We start from the raw sequence: 24,423 nt of genomic DNA on the forward strand, positions 1-24,423 counted from the left end.
CCCAATTTCTCATGCGGCCCCATGGGAAAATTAATTGCCCACCCCTGCTCTAAAATATGCGCAGCATATATTTTTGGATTACCAAGCGGACTAATCCATAAATGTTGAGTAGCATTATAACTTAATCTCACACCATGATGATTACAACAGTAGGAATACAGAGACAACATGCCTTTTCTTTACCCCCTATGTGGTAATGTAGCTACCAAGGGAGGTGCTCACCCCAGGACTACTGATACAGTGGCGCCTACCCAAAGCTACCGCCAATCTTAACTGTATCGGCGTGCACAAAGTTAAGAGTTTACCCCAACTCACAAGCTGTTGGCACATCATACTGTGTGTGGGGGCTGTGGGGTCCTCATACTGCGTAAGAGGGGAGTTACTGTGGGAGTCTCAATGTATATGGGAGAACTGTGGGGGCATCCTATGTAAAGGATTGTGGAAAAGGCGTCATACTGTGTGTGGGGGAACCATGCTCTGGGCGAGAGTCATCACTATTGTTGTACTCTGTTAAAACTTCATATTATGTCTTCACTCATATAAGAGATTCACAAACATAAAACAGATTAAATGATATGATATATGATATATACCCGGTTCTCGACGATCTTTATCTTTTTCTTGCCTCCTCTCTGCTCTTCACTCAGCTTTTTGTCATATTGTAAAGCCAAAGTCGAAAGACGAGTTATCTGTAACAGGGAGAAAAGTTAGGTATAATGACAAAAAGCAAACACAAACTAATGATGCCAAGACAGTCTGTATGGTCACCTTATCAGAGCATTGCTCTCCTTGCAATCTCTTCTCGCTGTGATCCAATGCATCCAGTAATCCAGCTGGGCGTCGAGAAGTGACTTCAGTATTTTCTTCATAGCTGTCACAAAAGTCAGCTTGGGTCTCCATTCCACCCCCTATCATGACACACACATATAGGTTTTAAAATATTTATAGAAATAGATGTGGGATGATTAAAAAAAAAAGTGGTTATGTAGAAGGAAGAAAAGGGTAGGTGTGCCCACAAAATAATGCTGATTTATTAACCAAGTCATAGTCTAAGGAAAGGTTGATGATAGCCATTTTGGACACTGTAATGATAGCCATTAGGGGTTGCAACCTTTGTAAATGCAGCAATTCCTTTGTTTTCTATCCAAGAGACAGTGCCCTCTTGTACGTATCTCATGGACTGTGACTATGTCTAAGGCCTTATGCCCTGTAGCATAGAAATAATCACTCTGATAGTCATCCAAAAAAGTGGGACGACTGTCATAGGTATGTCGTGCGAGAGTACGTTTTTTTGGGAGGGGAATTTTTAACTAGTTGTCATGTAGAAATCTTATATAAAGATAGATTATAGAAAAATATTAGATATCTAATAGATAATAAATCAATAGATAGATCTATAGGACAGATAGCTAGATACTATAGATAGCTAGATACTATAGATAGCTAGATACTATAGATAGCTAGATAGAGGTAAAATAAGACCTACTCTGAAAATACAACCTAGAATGATTTTATAGGGGGTTATTTTTTGAGCATGGTCTAAATATAAGCCCTAATCCAAAAATAAGTTCTAGTTACGGTTCAGAAAGGAAGCTATACATGTAAAAAAGTAAAATCAATTGGCAATAGAATTCAGCGAGAGAGATAGAGCCTAGATACCGTGTTTTTCCAAAAATAAGACCTCCCCCAAAAATAAGCCCTAGCATGGATTTTCAGCATTTTCGGAGAAAGGCTTAAATATAAGCCCTCCCCCGAAAATAAGCCCTAGTCCCGGATCAATAATGAAGTGTCCGTGCAGCTAAAAAAAGATACAGATACTGCAGGACACTTCATTATACACAGCGGCACCCGGCAATCACACTCACCAGACGCCGAGCAGCAGGAACTGCAGTGATCACACACCCGCACACATCAGCTCACACACACACACACACACACACACAATCAGATCTCACACACAAACATCGGATCGCACACACAGTCAGATCGCACACACAAACATCGGCTCACACGCAAACAACAAATCACACACACACACACACACACACAAACATCGGATCGCACACACATCGGATCGCATACACACTCACCTCATCCAGTGACACCGATCTCTTCTCGCTGGGAGAATCCCGAGAGGCAGTGCGGTGCAACGCGATGAACAGGACCTGCGGCCGGGCCCGTGACTTGCTCTCATTCTCTGCTGCCGTAAGTGCTGGATGTGATGTGATGTGATGTGAAGTGATGTGATGTGTGTGTGTGTGTGTGTCTGCAATCGGCTGTGTTTTTCTTCGATCGGCTGTGTGTGTCTGCGTTCGGATGTGTGTATCTGTGATCGGCTGTGTGTGCCTGTGATCGGCTGTGTGTGCCTGCGATCGGATGTGCGTGCCTGCGATCGGATGTGCGTGCCTGCGATCGGATGTGCGTGCCTGCGATCTGCTGTGTGTATCTGTGATCGGCTGTGTGTGTCTGCGATCGGATGTGTGTATCTGTGATGGCTGTGCGTGCCTGCGATCTGCTGTGTGTGATCTGCTGTGTATATCTGCGATCTGCTGTGTGTGTATCTGTGATCGGCTGTGTGTATCTGTGATCGGCTGTGTGTATCTGTGATCGGCTGTGTGTGTCTGCGATCTGCTGTGTGTGATCTGCTGTGTATATCTGCGATCTGCTGTGTGTGTATCTGTGATCGGCTGTGTGTGCCTGCGATCTGCTGTGTGTGATCTGCTGTGTGTATCTGTGATCGGCTGTGTGTATCTGTGATCGGCTGTGTGTATCTGTGATCGGCTGTGTGTATCTGTGATCGGCTGTGTGTATCTGTGATCGGCTGTGTGTGCCTGCCATCTGCTTTGTATTATACAAAGGATAAGGCTGCACATCAAACATAGATAATGGTATAATGCCTCAAGCATATGGAAAAATATTGGAATATACAATGAAAAATGCTACTTGCTAATTTGAACATGTGAATAATGAATTGCATACTTGCCATGAATATTAGGAAAAAGGAGATATTTAGCAATCGCATTGATCAATGTAACTGAGCCCCAAGACCTCGTCAAGGTATATCTCTATATTGGGGTCCCTAGCTCTGTGACCCTAACTGTGTGTCATCTCATTGCAATTAAAAACTGCTGTGGGTGGAGAGGGGTAACTAAGGACTTTCTTATATAGAAGATGGAAAAAACATGGCCGAAAGGGGCGGAGCTATGTGTCAGTTATCCTATTCAGTTATATGTAGTTTTTTTCTGAATGTGAACACAGCTCCGCCCCTTTCGGCCATGTTTTTTCCATCTCCTATATAAGAAAGTCCTTAGTTACCCCTCTCCACCCACAGCAGTTTTTAATTGCAATGAGATGACACACAGTTAGGGTCACAGAGCTAGGGACCCCAATATAGAGATATACCTTGACGAGGTCTTGGGGCTCAGTTACATTGATCAATGCGATTGCTAAATATCTCCTTTTTCCTAATATTCATGGCAAGTATGCAATTCATTATTCACATGTTCAAATTAGCAAGTAGTATTTTTCATTGTATATTCCAATATTTTTCCATATGCTTGAGGCATTATACCATTATCTATGTTTGATGTGCAGCCTTATCCTTTGTATAGTATGTATTTTTTGGCTTGCACTCATAATATATATATTAGTGCTCACTTCAGTTATCCTATTCAGTTATATGCCATCTGCTTTGTGTGATCTGCTGTGTATATCTGTGATCTGCTGTGTGTGTCTGAGATCTTCTGTGTGTCAGCGTGTCAGCTAGCAGCAGGGTAGGACGGTGTGCAGCACCGACAGGAGATCACAGGAGGACCTGGGAGCCACGCAGACGTCCTGGTCTGGTGAGGAGTCTCCTGGGAAGTGGGGGGGTCTGCTTTTTTGGGGGGTAAACTTACCCCCAACCGTGTTTCTCCAAGAATAAGACCTCCTCCAAAAATAAGCCCTAGCGCTTTTTTGGGGGGCAAAAAAAATATAAGACAGTGTCTTATTTTTGGAAAAACACGGTAGATAGAATAGATAGATATAGATAGCATAGATAGATAGCATGAATAGATATAATAGATAGCATAGAATAGATAGCGTAGACTAGATAGAATAGATAGCATAGAATAGATAGCATAGATAACATAGATAGCATAGAATAGATAGCATAGATAGCATAGAATAGATAGCATAGAAATGATAAAATAGATAGAATAATACATAATAATAATATTTATTCATTTATATAGCACTGTTAATTTCACAGCACTTTACATACATTGGTCATACTGTCCCCATTGAGGCTCACAATCTAAATTCCCTATCTGTATGTCTTTAGAGTGTGGGAAGAAACCAGAGAACCCGGAAAAAACCCACACAATCACGGGGAGAACATACAAACTCCTTGCAAATGTTGACCTTGGTGGGAACTGAACCCAGGACCCCAGTACTGCTAACCACTGAGCCACCATGCCGCCCATAGAATAGATAGATAGAATAGAATAGATAGAATGATTACAGTAGAGGAAAAACTCACAGATGAACACTGCCTCATTAAATAACATTGGTGATAGTGCAATCTGATTTTTTCTGGCATTGCACTAGTCCAATTTATACCCAAGGGGGAGCGAGGCCTAATTGTCAGTCAAGCATATGGGTCAAAATAATAACACAAGGTGTAGCCTGTGGATAAAAGGGGGGTGCCAAGGTGATACCTTTTTATCTATTCTTGGACAAATCCTTTAATTTTCCTCAAACAAGATATCCCTCTTGGGGACCACTAGGTAATTTATGGACCGTTATCGGTGGAACTCCTAGATAGCTACGGCTGTAATGATAACTTACAGGGCACATACTGACCTCCATCTCTTTTCCTTTTCAAGCTGGGTACATGAGAGTCTAGAGATTTAGCTTTTTTCAGGTTTTCACGTATTCTAGAAGCAAAATTTGAAGACTGAGAGTGAGAAGGGGAATCGGAGGCTGACACACAAGTGCCCTTGTCTTTCAGCGTGGCTTTTTGAAGAGGAGGCGGCATCTGCAAAAACAATTACATTTATAAATGGGGGTGGAAAAACTCCAGACTTTACAGAATTGCAAATGTTGGGTCTACATGGCTAGGAAGCCAATAACTTGGCTCACCAGCCAACAGGCCAAAGAATGAGCTAGCCATCCTACTGTGTCTAATAATGAGAATTGTCCATTTTAACAAAGGTAAGGATTTTCTATATTGTCCTAGATGTCTGCATGTTATTAAAAACCTCCTCATTTCTCAAAAATCCAACTTGTGTAAAACAGGGAGGAGGAGGGGGATGCAGCTGCAGGATCTCACACTGTTGTTCAGTAAAACAGCAACAAGTGTAGGAGAAGCATCACATTGGCGATATTAGATTGGTTAAAAGCTGTGACATCACATGTGGGAGAGCCGCCTACTCATTAAGCATAAATAGGAGGGAAAAAAAAATCTGCCAACCAGCACAGTAGAGATGGGCAGTCCGGCTCTTTTTGGCGATCCGGTTCCCATGGCTCCGCTAACCTAAATGGATCCCTATTGAAATATGTTTCCACCACAGGTAAACACATATTTAAGCTTGTGTTAACGGCGCCGAAACCATGCCCACCCCACTGTTAAACCCCTCCACTCACAACGGGCCAATTAAATTGCTGACTGGGTGGGGTTTTGTTCAGGTGGGCAGGGTTCCGCCCACCAAATACCCAAATTTTATGCCCAGTGAGAGCTGTTAAGAGAATTTAGAGGCTCCACTGGTGATCCGGCTCCTGTCAGTCACAGCAGGGAGCTGGATCTTTGTGTTGGATAGTTCGCGATGGACACATCACAACAGCATAGATAAGAGGATAAGAAGAAGTATCGACCTTTGCATCAGCTGCATTGATATCAATACTCACAATTTTCTGTGCCACTCGGAAGAATTGAGATACATCACGTATTATATGACCAAAATTATCATAGACATGTGTGTAAGGTCGGACCCAGGAGGGGAGCTGAGCCCGAGAATCGCTGTTACTAAACCTGTAAATTAAGAAACAAAAAAATGTGCATTATAGATGAGCCAGAAAGCAAGACTATACATAATAATTCTCAAGTATACAAAAGATTTGTAATAAAACTGCCTCATGTGTTTTCTATAAATCCCACATCTGTGCCCCAGGATGCAACTCCAGTAGTCCAAGTCAGGGGGAAGAAGTTAGCTACCTCCACCTACACCAATATCACTACTGAACTATTAAAAACAAAAAAAAAACAAAACACACTTTCTACCAAAACAGATCATACATTTTGTATAATCTTTTGGTCTGACACATTAAAACATGGAACAAAAACATATCCACACAACAAATCTGACAGAGAAAAACAAAAGTCTTTCATTACAAATTCCTCCCAGATAGACTTGAGAGAGGAATGGAGCCTCTGTGTGACCTGGTGACAGGAAGGGCAGCCCCAAGAGAGCCAATATGGCAGACATTAGTAGAGCTACGTCCTGGACATACAATCCGTGACCATAACCCTACCTTCAGAGTAAATATTGATTTACTTTATCTTTAATAAATCAATAAGTCACTTTCTAAGATATCTAAATCAGACAAATCTGCTTCTTTCTCCTCCTGGACTGATCATTTAAGGCCCAGTCACACACAACGACTTATCAGCGATCCCGAAAACGATGCGACCTGATAGGGATCGCAGGTAAGTAGCTGGGAGGTCGCTGGTGAGATGTCACACAGTCAGATCTTACCAGCAATGCAGGAACAATACAGGTCGCAGTAGCGACCTGTATAACAATCTCAGCAGTCACTGTGACCCTGTCACACAGTGTAAAACACAGCGGTGTCCTGTCCAGCAGGACATCACCTTTGAAGAAAATGGCCTGCACCGACTAAAGATCTCACAGCAGGGGCCTGATCGCTGGTAGATGTCACACATAACGAGATCGCTAACGGGATCGCTACTGCGTCACAGAAACCGTGACTCAGCTGCGATCTCGCTAGCGATCTCGTTCTGTGTGATGGTACCTTTACTCTCAATTCTTGGTAAAATCTGTATTTAGTGTAGATACATTTTACTATCACGCCCTGTGCACATGGTGCGTTTGTTTTTTTATGCAGTTTTTGATGCATTTGTTTAGAAATCTGCATGCCTATCCTGAAGCCAGCAAAGTCTATGAGATTTCTGAAGTGCTGTCCACTCGTTTTTATTTTTCCTTGCAGATTTGTTGCAGAAAATTATGCAGCATGTCATTTGTTGGGGCATTTTTTTTTAGCCCTTCCAGCCATTGAGTTCACACAAACAAATGGAATATAAAAAAACCCCCACCAAAAATACATGCATGTTTTGGTGCGTTTTTCTGTCAGAAGGTGCAGATTTTATGCAGAAAATTTCTGCATAAAATCTGCAGCGTGTGCACATACCCTTACTGAGATAGATGGCAGTTGGAGCTTATAAATACAGTGGAGTTAGCGGGAGAAGGAAGGAACAAAAGGCAGACGCAGACACAGGCCTGCCGGTCCACCCACAGGCCTGCCGCTCCACCCACAGGCCGGCCGGCCCACCCACAGGCCGGCCGGCCCACCCACAGGCCGGCCCACCCACAGGCCGGCCCACCCACACACACGCAGGCCGGCCGGCACACACACACGCAGGCCGGCCCACACACACGCAGGCCGGCCGGACCACACACACGCAGGCCGGCCGGACCACACACACGCAGGCCGGCCGGACCACACACAGGCCGGCCGGACCACACACAGGCCGGCCGGCCCACACACAGGCCGGCCGGCCCACACACAGGAATGCCGCTCCACACACAGGAATGCCGCTCCATACACACAGGCCGGCCGCCCCGCACACAGGCCGGCCGCCCCGCACACAGGCCGGCCGCCCCGCACACAGGCCGGCCGCCCCGCACACAGGCCGGCCGGCCCGCACACAGGAATGCCGGCCCACACACAGGAATGCCGCTCCACACACAGGAATGCCGCTCCACACACATAGGCCGGCCGCTCCACACACACACAGGCCGGCCGCTCCTCACACACAGGCCGGCCGCTCCACACACACACAGGCCGGCCGCTCCACACACACAGGCCGGCCGCTCCACACACACAGGAATGCCGCTCCACACACACAGGAATGCCGCTCCACACACACAGGAATGCCGCTCCACACACACAGGAATGCCGCTCCACACACACAGGAATGCCGCTCCACACACACAGGAATGCCGCTCCACACACACAGGAATGCCGCTCCACACACACAGGAATGCCGCTCCACACACACAGGAATGCCGCTCCACACACACAGGAATATGCCGCTCCACACACACAGGAATGCCGCTCCACACACACAGGAATGCCGCTCCACACACACAGGAATGCCGCTCCACACACACAGGAATGTCGCTCCACACACACAGGAATGCCGCTCCACACACAGGCCTGCCGCCCCACACACAGGCCTGCCGCCTCACACACAGGCCTGCCGCCCCACACACAGGCCTTTCCATAGAACTCTACGAGCACCAACTCTCATCCCCTCTGTCAGTAATGAGAAGTCTGTATTCACTGAAGATACATTTTCATCTGACGGTTATTCTTAGAACATGGCGAACTGTTATCCTGACCAATTTATGGCCCCATTTGAGATGGCTGTACTTTTGGTTTAGTTTTTAACATACTGTGGTGTTTAAAACTTTGTGAAACCTTCAGAATTGTCCATATTTCTGCATAAATTTGACTTAAAACGACATCAAGATTGTACACAAGTCCTAAAAGTAAATGAACAGATCCAAATAAAACAAATGAGTGAAAAAGATAGCCTAGGTCTTTTTTTTTTTTTTTGTTATATTGAAGAAAATTATCCAGCATCACATGTTTGTGAGTGGCTAACATATGGAAACCTTTACAATTAGCAGATAATTTCATGATAAAATTAGGGCCTGATGTTTTCAATCAATTGACAATCAGGAGTGAGGGGGTACCCTAACAGAAACCGGTCAATCGTGTTTGTGGAATTGTATCATGGCAAAAACAGAAGAGATTTCTGAGGATCTCAAAAGAATAGTCAGTCTGGAAAAGATTAAAAAAAATCTTTAAAGCATTTACTACACCAATCCGCAATATGACAAATTCTAAGGGGTTCACATACTTTCAAACACCACTGTATGTTATAAACTATCCCAAATCCATTGTCTCACAATGTACATGAGGTCATGCGTTGCACAACATCAGTGTATAATACGAGGGCTGATTTGTCTCATATTGTGTGGTTTTGTTGATCCTGGGTAGATGCATAATTTTCCCATATTGCAATGTCAATTACTTTTTCTGTGATTTATCCACTGTGACATACCATGCTTGATCACCATGTTTATATAATGACTTCACTAGGGTGTGGGAGTTTATGAAGTCTTGCTTTAAGTCATTGCTAATAACTAGGGTGAGAAACTTTGAGCAGGTTACATAATGATCGATCTGCTCCTTCCTTCATACACCATAAAATGGGCTTTCCTGGTTGTATAATGGCCATAAAACGTTTTTTACATCTCAAAACTAGTGTTGGGTAGTAGTGATGGGCGAACCCGAACTGTCAAGTTTGGTGTCCGTACCGAATACATAGTGTAAAAGGTCCCGAACATGAGTTTTCCTGGGAAACCAGTGTTAGGCCCTGTGCGCACTAGAAAATTAAATTTTCTTAAGAAAATTCCTCAGGGTCTGAAAGATTTCCACACCCACGGAGAAAAAATGCAAAAAAACGCACCGAAATCCGCATGTGTTTTGTTGCGTTTTGGTGTTTTTTTCCGCAGGTTGGTACATGTGTTTTAATGCATTCAATGCAATAAAGCACATTGAAAAAAAAAAAAAATAAGTCATTTCCTTCTGATATAGATAGATAATGGATAGATAGATAGACAGATAGATAATGGATATAGATAGAGAGATAGACGGATAGACGAATAGATAGAAAAATGGATAGATGAATAGATAGATGGATAGACAGACAGATAGATAGATAAATGGATAGATAGATCGATAATGGATAGATAGAGGACAGATCAATCAATAGATAGAGTCCTTGTGAGGACACACTGCAGTTCTCGCGAGCGGTAATGTGTTCACATTACCGACCGTGAGAAATGACCTGTAATTATCTCTGTAATCTCGTTACGACGCTGAATTGAGTATGTGTCAGACGCGGCTGGATGCAAGCGTCGTGGGACATCGGTGGATTACGCTGGAGCTGTGTGTTGGGGAGGGTAATAAAGTGGTGAAAGAGGGGGCTTTTTTGTGTTTTACTTAAAATAAAGGATTTTTCGGTGTATGTGTTTATTCACTTTACTTACGGGTTAATCATGTAAGCTGTCCCATAGACGCTGCCATGTGTGAGGTAGCGCGGTCGGCTGCGTAGCAGAAGACACGGGATCTAGGCACCAAGGGTCACAGCACACGGTTTATTGCACAAACCACAAGTCCAATACAGCATACACTTGTTTCTCCGGCAGATACTCAGGGAGTTGTGTTCACTCCCTCACACACTAGGGCCCCACGCCCATGTTCCTGTTTCCTTTTAACCCTCCTTTCAGCCTGTAGGGAAACAGCATTAACCCCGGAGTGGAGTTACTTTCTATCATGGAGTGAGCACAACCGGGGCGAGACGTACCGGCCGTCATAGATAACCCCGGTCACAGTCTCACATACCCCCCCCTCAGTTCAAGCGAGCGGGGTTGAACTCCTGCCCTCAAACACGGGCCGCGGGACAAGGCATCGGCGTTGCCCTGCAACCTACCGGCCCGGTGTTCAACCGTAAAACGGAAGTTCTGCAGAGAAAGGAACCACCTGGTAACCCGGGCATTCCGTTCCTTGGCGGACCTCATCCAGACCAGCGGAGAGTGGTCAGTCACCAAGCGAAACTGCCGTCCCAGCAGGTAATAGCGTAGGGACTCCAAGGCCCACTTGATCGCCAGGCACTCCTTCTCCACTACGCTATAATTCCGCTCGGGAGGGTTGAGCTTCCTACTTAAGAAGGTGACGGGGTGTTCCTCCCCCTGAACCACCTGAGACAGCACTGCCCCCAGGCCGACCTCCGAGGCGTCAGTCTGTACTATGAACTCCTTCCGGAAATCAGGGTTGACCAGAACGGGCTGTCCGCACAGGACCCCCTTCAGGGCCCGGAAGGAGTCCTCGGCCTGCGGAGTCCAGCGCACCATGACGGACTTCTTGCCTTTGAGAAGGTCCGTCAAGTGGGCTGATAGTCCCGCAAAATCTTTAACAAACCTCCTGTAGTACCCCACGATACCCAGGAAGGCCCTAACCTGCTTCGTGGTCAGGGGTCTAGGCCACTTCTGGATCGCCTCAACCTTGTTAATTTGGGGCTTAATCACTCCTTGGCCTATTACGTAGCCCAAGTAGCGGGCTTCCGTGAGCCCCAACGCACATTTCTTGGGATTGGCTGTCAATCCGGCTGTTCGGAGCGCGTTCACCACCGCTTGTACCTGTTCCAAGTGGGTCTGCCACTCAGAGCTGTAAATAATGATGTCATCAAGATACGCTGATGCATACGCGTGGTGGGGTTCCAGCACCAAGTCCATCAACCTCTGGAACGTGGCCGGAGCGCCATGTAACCCAAAAGGCAAGACAACATAGTGGAAGAGACCCTCCGGCGTAACAAAAGCGGTTTTCTCCTTGGCGGACTCCGTCAGTGGCACCTGCCAGTACCCCTTGGTCAGGTCGAGCGTGGTGAAATATCGCGCCTGTCCCAGCCTATCAATCAGCTCATCCACCCGGGGCATGGGGTAGAGATCGAACTTGGATATTTCGTTCAATCTCCTAAAGTCATTGCAGAACCTTAAGGAGCCATCGGGTTTTGGTATTAGGACAATGGGACTAGCCCATTCACTCCGGGATTTTTCGATGACCCCCAGGCGTAGCATTGTCTTCACTTCCTCTGATATGGCTTGTCTTCGAGCCTCCGGCACCCGGTATGACTTCAGGCGTACCTTCAGGTGAGGCTCGGTGACAATGTCATGTCGTATCAGACTGGTCCTACCAGGCAGCTCGGAGAAGACATCGGGGTTCTGCTGAACCAGCCGTCTGGCCTCTCGCCTCTGTTGCTTGGTGAGGGCTTCTCCAATCCTTACTTCCAGTTCGTCCTCGCCGGAGGTCGCTGGAGCCGGGTTTGAACGACCCGAAGAGGAGGGAGATGGGGAAAAAGCAACCATCAGGCTTTCCCGTTCCTGCCAAGGTTTTAATAGGTTGACATGGTATATTTGTTCAGGTTTCCGCCTACCGGGCTGCAATACCTTATAGTTGACCACCCCGACTTTTTCCTTTATCTCGTAGGGGCCTTGCCACTGAGCCAGGAATTTACTCTCCGCCGTGGGGATCAATACCAACACCCGATCCCCGGGTTTAAAGGTCCGCACGGTGGCTTGTCTATTGTAGCGGCCGCTTTGCGCGGCCTGAGCCTCCTGTAAATGCTCCTTCACAATTGGCATGACCGCGCTTATGCGGTTCTGCATTCCTAAAATGTGTTCAATCACACTTTTATGGGGGGTGGGCTCTTGCTCCCATGTTTCCTTTGCCAGGTCCAACAATCCCCGGGGATGTCGCCCGTATAACAACTCAAAAGGCGAAAACCCCGTGGATGCCTGTGGCACCTCTCGTATGGCAAACATCAAATAGGGAAGCATCATATCCCAGTCTTTCCCGTCTTTGGAAATCACCCTTTTGAGCATGGTTTTCAGGGTTTTATTGAATCGTTCCACTAAACCATCCGTCTGAGGATGATACACAGACGTACGCAACTGCTTGATCTGGAGTAGCCGGCATAGCTCTTTGGTCACTTTAGACATGAATGGGGTCCCCTGATCCGTAAGCATCTCCTTGGGCAACCCCACCCGGCAGAACACACCAAACAACTCCCGAGCTATAAGCTTCGCCGCAGTATGTCTGAGAGGTATCGCCTCTGGATACCGGGTGGCATGGTCAACGATCACTAGGATGTGTTGGTGCCCTCGAGCAGACTTTACGAGGGGCCCCACCAGATCCATCCCTATCCGTTCAAAAGGGACTTCTATAATGGGTAACGGTACCAACGGACTGCGAAAGTGGGTCAGGGGTGCGGTAAGCTGACACTCCGGGCAGGTTTCGCAGAACCGTTTTACCTCCCCAAAGACCCCGGGCCAATAGAACCTTTGCAATATTCGCTCCTGCGTTTTCTTGACCCCTAGGTGGCCACTCATCAGGTGTTTATGAGCCAAGTCGAGGACCCGCCAGCGATACGGCTGGGGCACCACCAACTGCTCTACCCCCACGCCCCGTATTTCATCTACCCGGTAGAGTAAATCCTGCTTAAGAGCGAAATGGGGGTACCTTACCTGGGCACCGGGCAGCTGTGCCACCCCGTCAACTACTGTCACCCGACTCCGGGCATGTATTAATGTAGGGTCCTGGAGTTGGGCTGTCCCAAACGTATCCGGGGACGCCTCCAACTCCGGGATGGGCTCGACCGTCTCAGCCTCTCCTGCCAATACCTCTAGGGGCGACCTATCGGGTTCACATTCTGTCCCTATCATGGGGACCCCTACGGCAGGCGTCCCGGATTCGGGATTGTAGGGCTCAGGTCCCGGACTGACCAATATCTGAGGGGACTTAGGAGGTCCCTTCCATAAAGTCCAAAAACAGGGCAGATCCCTTCCTAGGATCACGTCATAGGGAAGAGTGTTAATAAGTCCCACCTCATGTTGCACCTGACCGCAAGGTGCTGTGATGGTGACAATCCCCGTGGGATAGTCTCGGCGGTCCCCATGTATGCAAACCACCCCCACGGTACGTCCTGTGGCCTTTACTTTAGCCCTTAGGGTTGATCGCACAAGGGTCACCAGGCTTCCGGAATCCAACAAGCCTGTAACCGGACATCCATTCACCTGTATTTGGCACAAGTGGGGCTCAGTCTCTGGGGAGACAAGGTCAGCGGTACACACCACCTGAGCATACATTGAACCCCGCCGGGTGACCCCACAATCCATGGGCTCCGTGGTGAGTGGACACTGGGCTTCCATATGTCCCACCCGCTGGCACCGCCAACATATAATAGGGAAGGATACCTCCTTGACGAGTTGTCGTTTAGGGTACATAGCCTTCCGGACCGTAGGGACGGCGGGCGCGACCTCAGACGGGTCGGTAACGGACTCCCGCACCGGTGTCAGCGGTGGGTCCTTGGCCCGAGGCTTGGAGGGGCCGGACCGACGGGCGGCACGCAAAGTCTCAGTGTCCCGTATCAAGTCCTGCGTAGCCACATGCCGCTCCACCAGACCTACTAATTGGTCCAGGGTACTTGGGTCGCCCTGTCCTACCCACCGTTGAATGGTGACGGGTAAGGTACGCACAAAGCGATCCACCACTACCCTTTCCACCATTTGCACAGGGCTCAGAGTGTCAGGCTGCAACCACTTCTTTACCAGATGCAATAAATCATAGGCCTGGGAGCGTACGGGTTTGGCTTCCTCATAGAACCACTGATTTACCCGCTGAGCCCGTACATAGGTATTCACCCCCAACCGAGCAAGTATTTCGGCTTTCAGGGTCGCATAGTCTATGGCGTCCTCGGTACAGAGGTCCAGGTATGCTTTTTGGGGCTCCCCCGTCAGATAGGGCGACAATACCTCAGCCCACTGGGGGGTCGGCAGCTTTTCCCGCTCGGCCACCCGCTCAAACACCGCCAGGAACGCTTCCACATCATCCCCCGGGGTCATCTTTTGCAACGCTTGTCTCACCGTTTTCCGGACGCTGCCGTCATCACCCGGTCCCGGGGTTGTTGCTGCCGGTCCGCCACGGATCGACTTGGCCAGGAGAACCATCTGTTCTTGGTGTCTTTGTTCCTGCAATTGCAAGGCTTGCTGCTGACGTGCATTGGCCTGAACCAGCTGCTTTAGTATGTCCTCCATGGCGTCGCCGGGTTTGGGCTGTAGTATAGCCGCTTGAATCCAGGACATGTGCTACCGGGTCACCAGAAATGGAAGCTACACCTCACCGGGCTGGCATGCCCGCCGATTCTCCACCATATGTGAGGTAGCGTGGTCGGCTGTGTAGCAGAAGACACGGGATCTAGGCACCAAGGGTCACAGCACACGGTTTATTGCACAAACCACAAGTCCAATACAGCATACACTTGTTTCTCCGGCAGATACTCAGGGAGTTGTGTTCACTCCCTCACACACTAGGGCCCCACACCCATGTTCCTGTTTCCTTTTAACCCTCCTTTCAGCCTGTAGGGAAACAGCATTAACCCCGGAGTGGAGTTACTTTCTATCATGGAGTGAGCACAACCGGGGCGAGACGTACCGGCCGTCATAGATAACCCCGGTCACAGTCTCACACATGATTAAGCCAGGACTTAGTGGCAGCGATGCGGTGCAATTAACTCATTATTACCTTGAATGCCACCGCATCACGGCAATCTGGAAGAGTCGGGGACACTCCAGGACTGTCGGATAATGGATGCGACAGTCCCGGGGCAGCTGCGGGCTGATATTCTTGGGGGGTGAATATAGCAACATGTAATTTTAAAACTTAACTTTTAATCGGATTCAATAATAACTGTTACAAAGTGAACAAACCGTGATCCAAACACCAATTTAAAAGACCTGAGAATGATGAGGCCAATCGAGGATTATAGCGCCATCACTATCATTCAAAAGGGTATGATTAACAATCACCCATATCATATATCACAGGTAAAATGAAAGGTGAGATATCCCATACACATATGTCCCTTCCACAGATAATCGCTGGGGGGGTGATAGATATAAATGACCTACAATATTACATGAGGTCTATATCAAGCACCCCAGATTTGGTCTGTCGTAAACTTCTTAAGGTATGCATAAAAAACTACACAGCCTGTAAATCACACACTTTGAGTAGACAAAAAAAAGGGGGGGGGGACACCTTACTCAGCATATAACATGAATTGTGGTATCCAGTAAATGGTAGCTTTTGATGAATATAGTATGTATAGCAACCATTAGATCCACTCATCTACCAAATCCATGAATTATGCAATGGTGTTAATGACACATGAATAGAACAATCCCACCTGATTCTTATGTCTCAATTGAGATAGAGGTACTGGTATGCTGTTGAGGTCCAAATGTCAGGACGAGGGGAAAATTGAATTGGTCACTGACCTTATTAGGGGTCAAGCTGGCCCTTTTTCCCTTAATCAAGTTTCCGCCCTTGACCTGGACAATCAACAACCGGCCTTGTTATCGCATACCATAGGTGAGACAGGGGGTGGGATATCTCATATATACGTGCCCCTTCAAGGGGTGGTAGCGGGGGGATAGTAGCTATAGACAACCCGCGCTAGTCCAAAGCGGTCTATATGGAACACCCCAAATAGCAAATAGACTTAGGCATATAAGAAAAAACTTACACAGCCTATAGTACACTCACTGTGGATTAACAGACTGAAAGACACCTAGTTAGGCATGTAAAAATTGAAATGCAGAGTCCAATAAATGGTGGCCTTTGACAATATAACATTATTACATGTAGCAACCATTACATCGACTCATCATGCAAAGATGTCATTGACACAAAAATGGAACAATCTCACCCGAATCTTGTATCCCAATGGGGGTCAAGGTTCTCCTGTGATGCTGAAATCCGTATGTCAGGATGACGGGAGAGGTGGCTTGGTCGCTGACCCTGTCAGGGATTAAGCTGACCCTTTTTCCCACGTAACAACTCCCGCCCTGACAAGGGCAGTCCACAGCTGACCCTGTTGTGGCTGACCCTATAGTCATATATATATTTTTTTTTTTTTTTGTGTTGTGGTTTTTTTTTTTACTGTTTACTAGAAATTCATAGTGGCCATGTCTAATTTGGCCCTAACCCTTTTATTACCCAGCATGCCGCTGCAATCAGGGTCGCTGGACGAGGCGAGTAAAGCACCAGAAAATAGCGATTCTATGAATGCGCCATTTTCTGGGGTGGCTGGTGGCTGCAAATGCCTGGTTTTACCTGGCTGGCCATCAAAATATGGCAGGAGGCCACGCAAGTTTTTTTTTTTTTTTTTAAATAATAAAAAAAAATTGGGCTTCTCTGAATTTTGATTGCCAGTCAAGGTAAAGCCAGGCAGTGTGGGGTGGCAGCCCATAGAAATTCGCTTTATCTGCGCTGAGAATCAAAATACAGAGAAGCCCATTAATTGCCAGTCAGATAAAACCAGGCAGCTGGGGGCTGGGATTCTCAGCGTGGTAAGGGCCAAGCGTTCTGGGCCCCCCAAGCTAAAAACTGTAGCTTGCCGCCGCCCCTGGAAATGGCGCATTGTTTCATAGTGTCATTTACAGGTGCTTTACCCCACTCGTCCATGATGGTGGTGGCACGCTGGGTAATAAAGGGGTTAATATCTGCTTTGTATTCTCAGCTGGTGCTAAGCTCGAAATTCATGGTGTCACGCAAAATCAGACTTGACCACCATAAATTTTTAGTAAACAGTAAAAAGAAAAACACAACACATAAAAATTATTGTTTATTAGAAATAAAACAAAAAAAAACATTTAGAGACTCAATCTTTATTATGAAAAAATCCTTAGTCTGACGTAGTCCACAGGGAGAGCAATGTCAGCTCTGCTTCATCACTCTGTACAGATAAGCGTTTGTGCAGAGCGAGAAGCAGGCTGACAGTGATCGTCAAAGTTCAATCGAGTCCAAGGCTAAGCCATGGACTCGGGTGAACCCTGATGTCAAAGCTAACACGGCCGAAAAAAGCCGAAGACTGCCAAGTGACGAGCAGTGCAGTAAACCCCACAGGAAGTTAGATCGGAACTGGAAACAGAAGCGACTGGGAGACAGCGGTTGAGCGGAGCTGCAGTACGTGTTGCGGGACCGGTAAGCGTAATTATAATGTTCATTTTTAATTATATTCTTTAATTTACAGCCCCACCCTTACCCCATTCCTTAACTGTAGAGTGCAAGCTTGGGGTTCGGACGCAAGTTCGCGTCATCTTCGGCCCCAAACTCGAACTCTACAAAAAGTATGGGCGAGGTTCCCGATCATCGGAGGGGTTTTGCCCATCACTATTGGGTAGCCCTAAAAACTTTGTGCCAACTGGCGCCTATTAATATGAGACCAATGTTGGGCGTGTCTACCAATATCACCACATTCAGCTGACGGTCTAATGCAAGGGTTGGGAACCTTTTTGGCTGAGAGAGCCATGAACGTCACATATTTTAAAATGTATTTCCGTGAGAGCCATACTCACCAGGGGGAGGGGCTCAGAAAGTCCCAGGAGGCAGGGTTGGCGATGCTGCGGGCATGGAGGAAGGGGTGTTGCGGCTCAAGAGGGTCAGTGTGCGGAGGGTTGGCTATACTGCTGTGGGCTCGTGGGGTGTCACAGGGGCGGAAGCCATTGATCTGACAGCAGGCTGCTTTGAATCTCCCGCAGTTGAAAAAATCAACTTCAAGAAAACGGCCGCGGCGCATGCGCAGATGAACGTAATGGACATCAAGAAAATGGCTGCAGAGTCCTATCTGTGCACGCGGCCATTTTCTTGACGTCGATCTCGTCAACTGCGGGAGATTCAAAGCAGTCTGCAGTCCGCAGGCAGATGAATCGTAATTGCTGCCGCAACACCCCACGAGTCCGCAGTATTGCCGACCCTGCACCACCAATGCCACCTCGGTAAGCCATATGCGGTTTGTAAGATGCAACCCCATTTTTCCCCCAGTTTTGGGGGAAAAAGTGCGTCTTACAAACAGGAAAATACGGTATTTTTTTTATTAAAGATTTGTCTGCAGCCATCAAAAGAGCCACATCTGGCTCGCGAGCCATAGGTTCCTGACCCCTGGTCTAATGTGTATGGAGTTGCCAGCCGTCTGATGGTCAGGGAAGATGTCAATGGAACATGTCTGATTTCAGACTGCCGATCACTTTATGCTGCCAGAAATAAGCCACTGGCCAACGTGTCAGTCGGCAGCTTTCATAAAGAGAACAAATGGAGGGCTCGGCCAAATAAGTGCTCGTGTATGGAAGAATTGGCTAAGGCTGCTGTTGACCGAATGAGTATGCGCCAGCCATGTAATATGTATGGATGGCTTTAAGCCAGTGTTTTGGTGGCCATATAGGTTTTTTCCCAGAAAAGACTAAAATAGAACAATTCAAGGACTATTTACTACTACTTCGATGATTCCCCAAAATAAAAAAAGAAAAAGACACTTTGCGACCATCAGAAAACCTCATAGCTCTCAGTTGACCCTAGCCGTCAAAGGATTGCCTCTGGTTATGGTGGCACATCGCTGCGATATGCAACCAATGACTGATCAGCCAATTATTGTGACCACCACAGCACCAAGGTAACGGCAGTATTAAAACCCAATGCCACGTTAGTCTTCCCTTGACTTTTCCTGTGCAGTAACTGTACAAATGTCATCAAGTTGTCACTATGTGGTCCATGTTCCAGCACTGGGTCCTGGCAGCCATCTTACTTGTATGATTACTCACTCTATTGTAGTAATCAAGTCGATTCGGTTTCCTCTGAAAATAATCAGTGTCAATGCCAGCAAATATCGGAGCTGGTTAAATTGCATTAGGAACAAACACAGCAGAAAATGTCAGGACCAATGCTATCCATTGGGCATTGTGAGAAGGGTTCCAGAATAAATGGCCACCATGAAAGACTGAATATTCTACTTCAGCCGATGGTAAAATCAGCTGTTTTCCAGTGATCTTAGGGTCCAGGTTCTGCAATCAGACAACCCATTTAAGGGTATTTTCTTTTCTTAACACTTAATGAAGCTTCACACAAACGCTAACAGCAATCTAATATATAAAGCTCAGTGTGTGTGTGTGTGTGTGTGTGTGTGTGTGTGTGTGTGTGTGTGTGTGTGGTGTATGTACAGTATGTCCGCTAAAGGAATTTGCACCGTCGCATTTACAATCACGAAATTTTGCACAGACGCCCCATGTGAGTTAGGGAACGTCATAGACTATGTTTGGGTGGGAAAATTTAACCCCGTGCTTTCCAGTTACTCTACAAAAATCCTGTAGCCATTAAACTGAATGGAGCTGGGAGCTGCAGGCTATAAATAGCAACGGTCAGTGGTTGCTATAGGAACAAATAAGCTGTTAGTATACGAAGCTTATGTGTGAGGTAAAAAGATGTCGGTGGTGAGATGGATAAAGAGAGACACAGACCCAGGCAGAGACAGCCGGGCAAAGAGACAGCCCTGGAAAGAGACAGCCCTGGAAAGAGAAAGCCCTGGAAAGAGACAGCCCTGGAAAGAGACAGCCCTGGAAAGAGACAGCCCTGGAAAGAGACAGCCCTGGAAAGAGACAGCCCTGGAAAGAGACAGCCCTGGAAAGAGACAGCCCTGGAAAGAGACAGCCCTGGAAAGAGACAGCCCTGGAAAGAGACAGCCCTGGAAAGAGACAGCCGGGCAAAGAGACAGCCGGGCAAAGAGACAGCCGGGCAAAGAGACAGCCGGGCAAAGAGACAGCCCTGGAAAGAGACAGCCCTGGAAAGAGACAGCCCTGGAAAGAGACAGCCCTGGAAAGAGACAGCCCTGGAAAGAGACAGCCCTGGAAAGAGACAGCCCTGGAAAGAGACAGCCCTGGAAAGAGACAGCCCTGGAAAGAGACAGCCCTGGAAAGAGACAGCCCTGGAAAGAGACAGCCCTGGAAAGAGACAGCCCTGGAAAGAGACAGCCCTGGAAAGAGACAGCCCTGGAAAGAGACAGCCCTGGAAAGAGACAGCCGGGCAAAGAGACAGCCGGGCAAAGAGACAGCCGGGCAAAGAGACAGCCGGGCAAAGAGACAGAGAGAGAGCGAGAGACAGACAGATAGAGAGATTGAGACAGATAGACTGATGCAAATACAGACAGAGAGATAGAAACAGACAGACAAGGAAAGAGACAGACAGCGACACACAGACAGACACTGGGAGAGAGACAGTTACTATCCCGGGCAACGCCAGGTACTACAGCTAGTGTGTGAATAAACTCTAAAATCGTAATTTGGTGGTCAACAAATGACCTCAAAGTGTCTGCCCCCAAAACTACATCCATGTCTGACTGAATTAAGGCCCAGTCACACTAAACAACTTACCAGCGATCCCAATAACGATCCAACCTGATAGGGATCGCTGGTAAGTTGCTAGGAGGTTGCTGGTGAGATGTCACACTGCGACGCTCCAGCGATCCCACCAGCAACCTGACCTGGCAGGGATCGCTGGAGCGTCGCTACACGAGTTGCTGGTGAGCTCACCAGCAACCAGTGACCAGCCCCCAGCCAGCAGCGCCGCGTGGAAGCGATGCTGCGCTTGGTAACTAAGGTAAATATCGGGTAACCAACCCGATATTTACCTTGGTTACCAAGCGCACACTGCTTAGAGCTGGCTCCCTGCTCTCCTAGCTACAGTACACATGGGGTTAATTACCCGATGTGTACTGCAGCTACATGTGCAGAGAGCAGGGAGCCGCGCACACTGCTTAGCGCTGGCTCCCTGCTCTCCTAGCTACAGTACACATGGGGTTAATTACCCGATGTGTATTCCAGCTACATGTGCACAGAGCAGGAGCCGGCACTGACAGCTGAGAGCGGCGGACGCTGGAAACGAAGGTAAATATCGGGTAACCAAGGTAAGGGCTTCTTGGTTACCCAATGTTTACTGTGGTTACCAGAGTCCGCAGAAGCCGGCTCCTGCTGCCTGCACATTTAGTTGTTGATCTGTCGCTGTCACACACAGCGATGTGTGCTTCACAGCGGGAGAGCAACAACTAAAAAATGGCCCAGAACATTCAGCAACAACCAACGACCTCACAGCAGGGGCCAGGTTGTTGCTGGATGTCACACACAGCAACATCACTAGCAACATCGCTGTTACGTCACAAAAGTTGTTCGTTAGCAGCAATGTTGCTAGCGATGTTGTTTAGTGTGACTGGGCCTTTACTCTTGAATTGAACACCGTCATTGTGGGAGATATTTGAGGACGTGGGTAGAAGCCGTTGTTGACTTACCCAGTATGTGGTCATCTATCTGGTAAGCATAAATGACCAGCTAAGTTCTGCGTTTACTTCACTAGCTGAATGAGTCAGGATGACTTTGGGAAAAATATGAAAGACGACTAAAACCATTAAAGGATGGAGTATAAGTAAAAGGTCTGTGGGAAGCTCAGCCACATAAAGCATAAGGGTTTCTTAAGAAATCCACAAGCTTCATTGTGTGAGGAAATGTAATTCTGTGGTTTATCATCACGTAACCTAAGTAAATTGGAAGTTTACAAAAATAGAAGTGAACGCGTCATTCAGAAGGCAGACATAAGCACCATGACCCATACTGCTGAAGATTCGTGACAATTGCATCCAATCTACAACCTGATATGATTTTTACCTGCACCGATACATTGGAGGAAAGTGACAGGACAGAATAGGGATGTTTGCTGCGGAGGTGTTTAACTCATTGAGGATTGTCCACTCTGTATACAAATTGTAGAAGACCCTCAACTGTGAGATGTGGTGGATCAGGACAGATAGATGGGGAGGAAAGTCTTATTCCACAGAAGATTTTAAAGATCGGAAGAAATTGAAACAAAAGCATTGCAGACAGTTTCCAAAAGGTTTCAATGAAGGAGAATAAAAAATGTTCTGGTTTCAGAAAACCTCTCTCATTAACCACAGTTTGTTTGAAAAAAATAAAAAATAAACTAAGCTTTACTCACCCATCCTGGGTCCATCGTTGAGTCTCCGACACTTCTCCCAGCGTCTGCAGCACTGATGTCATATCGATAGCATTGCAGCCAACAGTGGCCCTGAGCAGCTCGTGCCATCAACTCGGGCAGAGACACTGAGCTCAGTCACTGGCTGCAGCGCTGAAAACAAAAGCAGACACAGGGATCAGAGGCACAGATTCAGCATTGGACTGGGGGAAAGTGAGTAAATCATAGTTTCAGGCGATTTATGCTGCTCAAAGCATGTAGAATGAATCAAAGTCAGGCTGCACAATTACAGACAGGTACAGTAATACCTTGACTTAAGAGTGCACCAAGTTATGAATTTTTCAAGGTACGAGTCAGCGCTCTATCTTTTTTGCTTTATGTTGCAAGAAGAAAAGTGAGGTACGAACAGCTTATACGCACACTCCCACCGATCCCCCACACCGCAGTGTCCTCATGTCATGCAGGCAGCGGATCAGCATCACTCTGCACACTCAAAAATAAAAAAACTATTATATTCAACCTCCCTCCGATCCCCCGCAGAGCGGCACTCTCATCTCATGCAGTCAGCTGATCAGCGTGTGAGAGACGTCAGCTGATCAGCGTGTAAGCACTGCGCAATCACACACTGATAAGCTGACTGCATGAGATGTGTATGTGGCGCTGCAGGGGATAGGAGGGAGGGTGCATATAATAGTTGTTTTTTTTTTTATAAAAGTGTGCAGCATAGTGGGGTCCATGTACGAGCATGGGTGACCATGTACCAGGATGAGGGCCATGTACCAGGATGGGAAATCATATGTATCAGGATGGGGGCAATGTACCAGAATGGGGGATCATGTACTAAGACAGGGGATCATATTTACCAGGAAGGGGTCATATGTTCATATATACTAGGTTGCGGGATAATATATACAGTACCAGGATGGGGGCCTTATACCAAGATGGGGAGGCCATGTGTCAGAATGGGGAAATCATATATACCAGGATGGGTGCCATGTACCAAATTGGGGATTCAATATACAGTAAGAGGATGAGAGCCTTATACCAGGATGGGGGGGCCTTAAGTAGGGGCTGGGACGGATTAACAGCATTTCAATTAATTTTAAATGGAGAAATTTAATTTGCCATAAGCGCAAATTCAGTTAAGAGCTCAGTCACCGAATTAAACTCGTAAGTCAAGGCATTACTATATATGTTTCTCTGAAACATTAGCCAGAGAAAAGACAGGTCTGGTGCCTCCCCCAGCCGGCTCTTCCCAGTGCTACTGCAGGTGATTGACAGGTCTCTCCCAAAGCAAAAAGACCTGTGAATCACCCGGAGCAGAGGGGAGAGAAGCCGGCCAGGTTCTGTAGGTAGAAACAGGACTAGTCCGGCATGGCCACTGGCTCTCGTCTCTCCACACTGCTCCAGGGCAGTGGGGTGGTGGCGCACTAGTCTCATCTCTGCCCATAGACTCCAGCCACATTTTCTAAGTATAATTTTTCTGTAAGAACAGTGGAACCTTGGTTAATGAGAACAATCCGTTCTGGGATTGTGCTTGTTAACCAAGTTACTTGTTCAGCAAAGCAAGATTTCCCATAGGAAATCATTGCAATGCAGACAATTCATTCCACAACTTGTTAAATGTCCCATCCTGGTCCCCTATTGTGCCATTCCACACATGCACAAACACACACAAACACGTACAAACACACGCACACGCACATA

General features: G+C 47.3%; 1 protein-coding gene across 4 annotated transcripts in view; it reads right to left on the reverse strand.

The window, feature by feature from the left end:
• The window catches only part of RTEL1 (regulator of telomere elongation helicase 1), a 286,946-nt gene that overhangs the window by 93,490 nt on the left and 169,033 nt on the right, over positions 1-24,423 (reverse strand). For 3 of the 4 annotated variants that reach the window (XM_075350499.1, XM_075350496.1, XM_075350500.1), the window contains exons 24-27: positions 5,887-6,010; positions 4,828-5,017; positions 769-908; positions 594-689 (exon numbers count right to left, since the gene is read on the reverse strand). In XM_075350499.1, the coding sequence (XP_075206614.1) occupies positions 594-689; positions 769-908; positions 4,828-5,017; positions 5,887-6,010 (550 nt within the window). The remainder of the gene's footprint in view (positions 1-593; positions 690-768; positions 909-4,827; positions 5,018-5,886; positions 6,011-24,423) is intronic. The other variant, XM_075350498.1, reaches the window with a different exon arrangement.

Source organism: Anomaloglossus baeobatrachus, chromosome 5 (genome assembly GCF_048569485.1).
Source record: "Anomaloglossus baeobatrachus isolate aAnoBae1 chromosome 5, aAnoBae1.hap1, whole genome shotgun sequence".
Taxonomy (NCBI): domain Eukaryota; kingdom Metazoa; phylum Chordata; class Amphibia; order Anura; family Aromobatidae; genus Anomaloglossus; species Anomaloglossus baeobatrachus.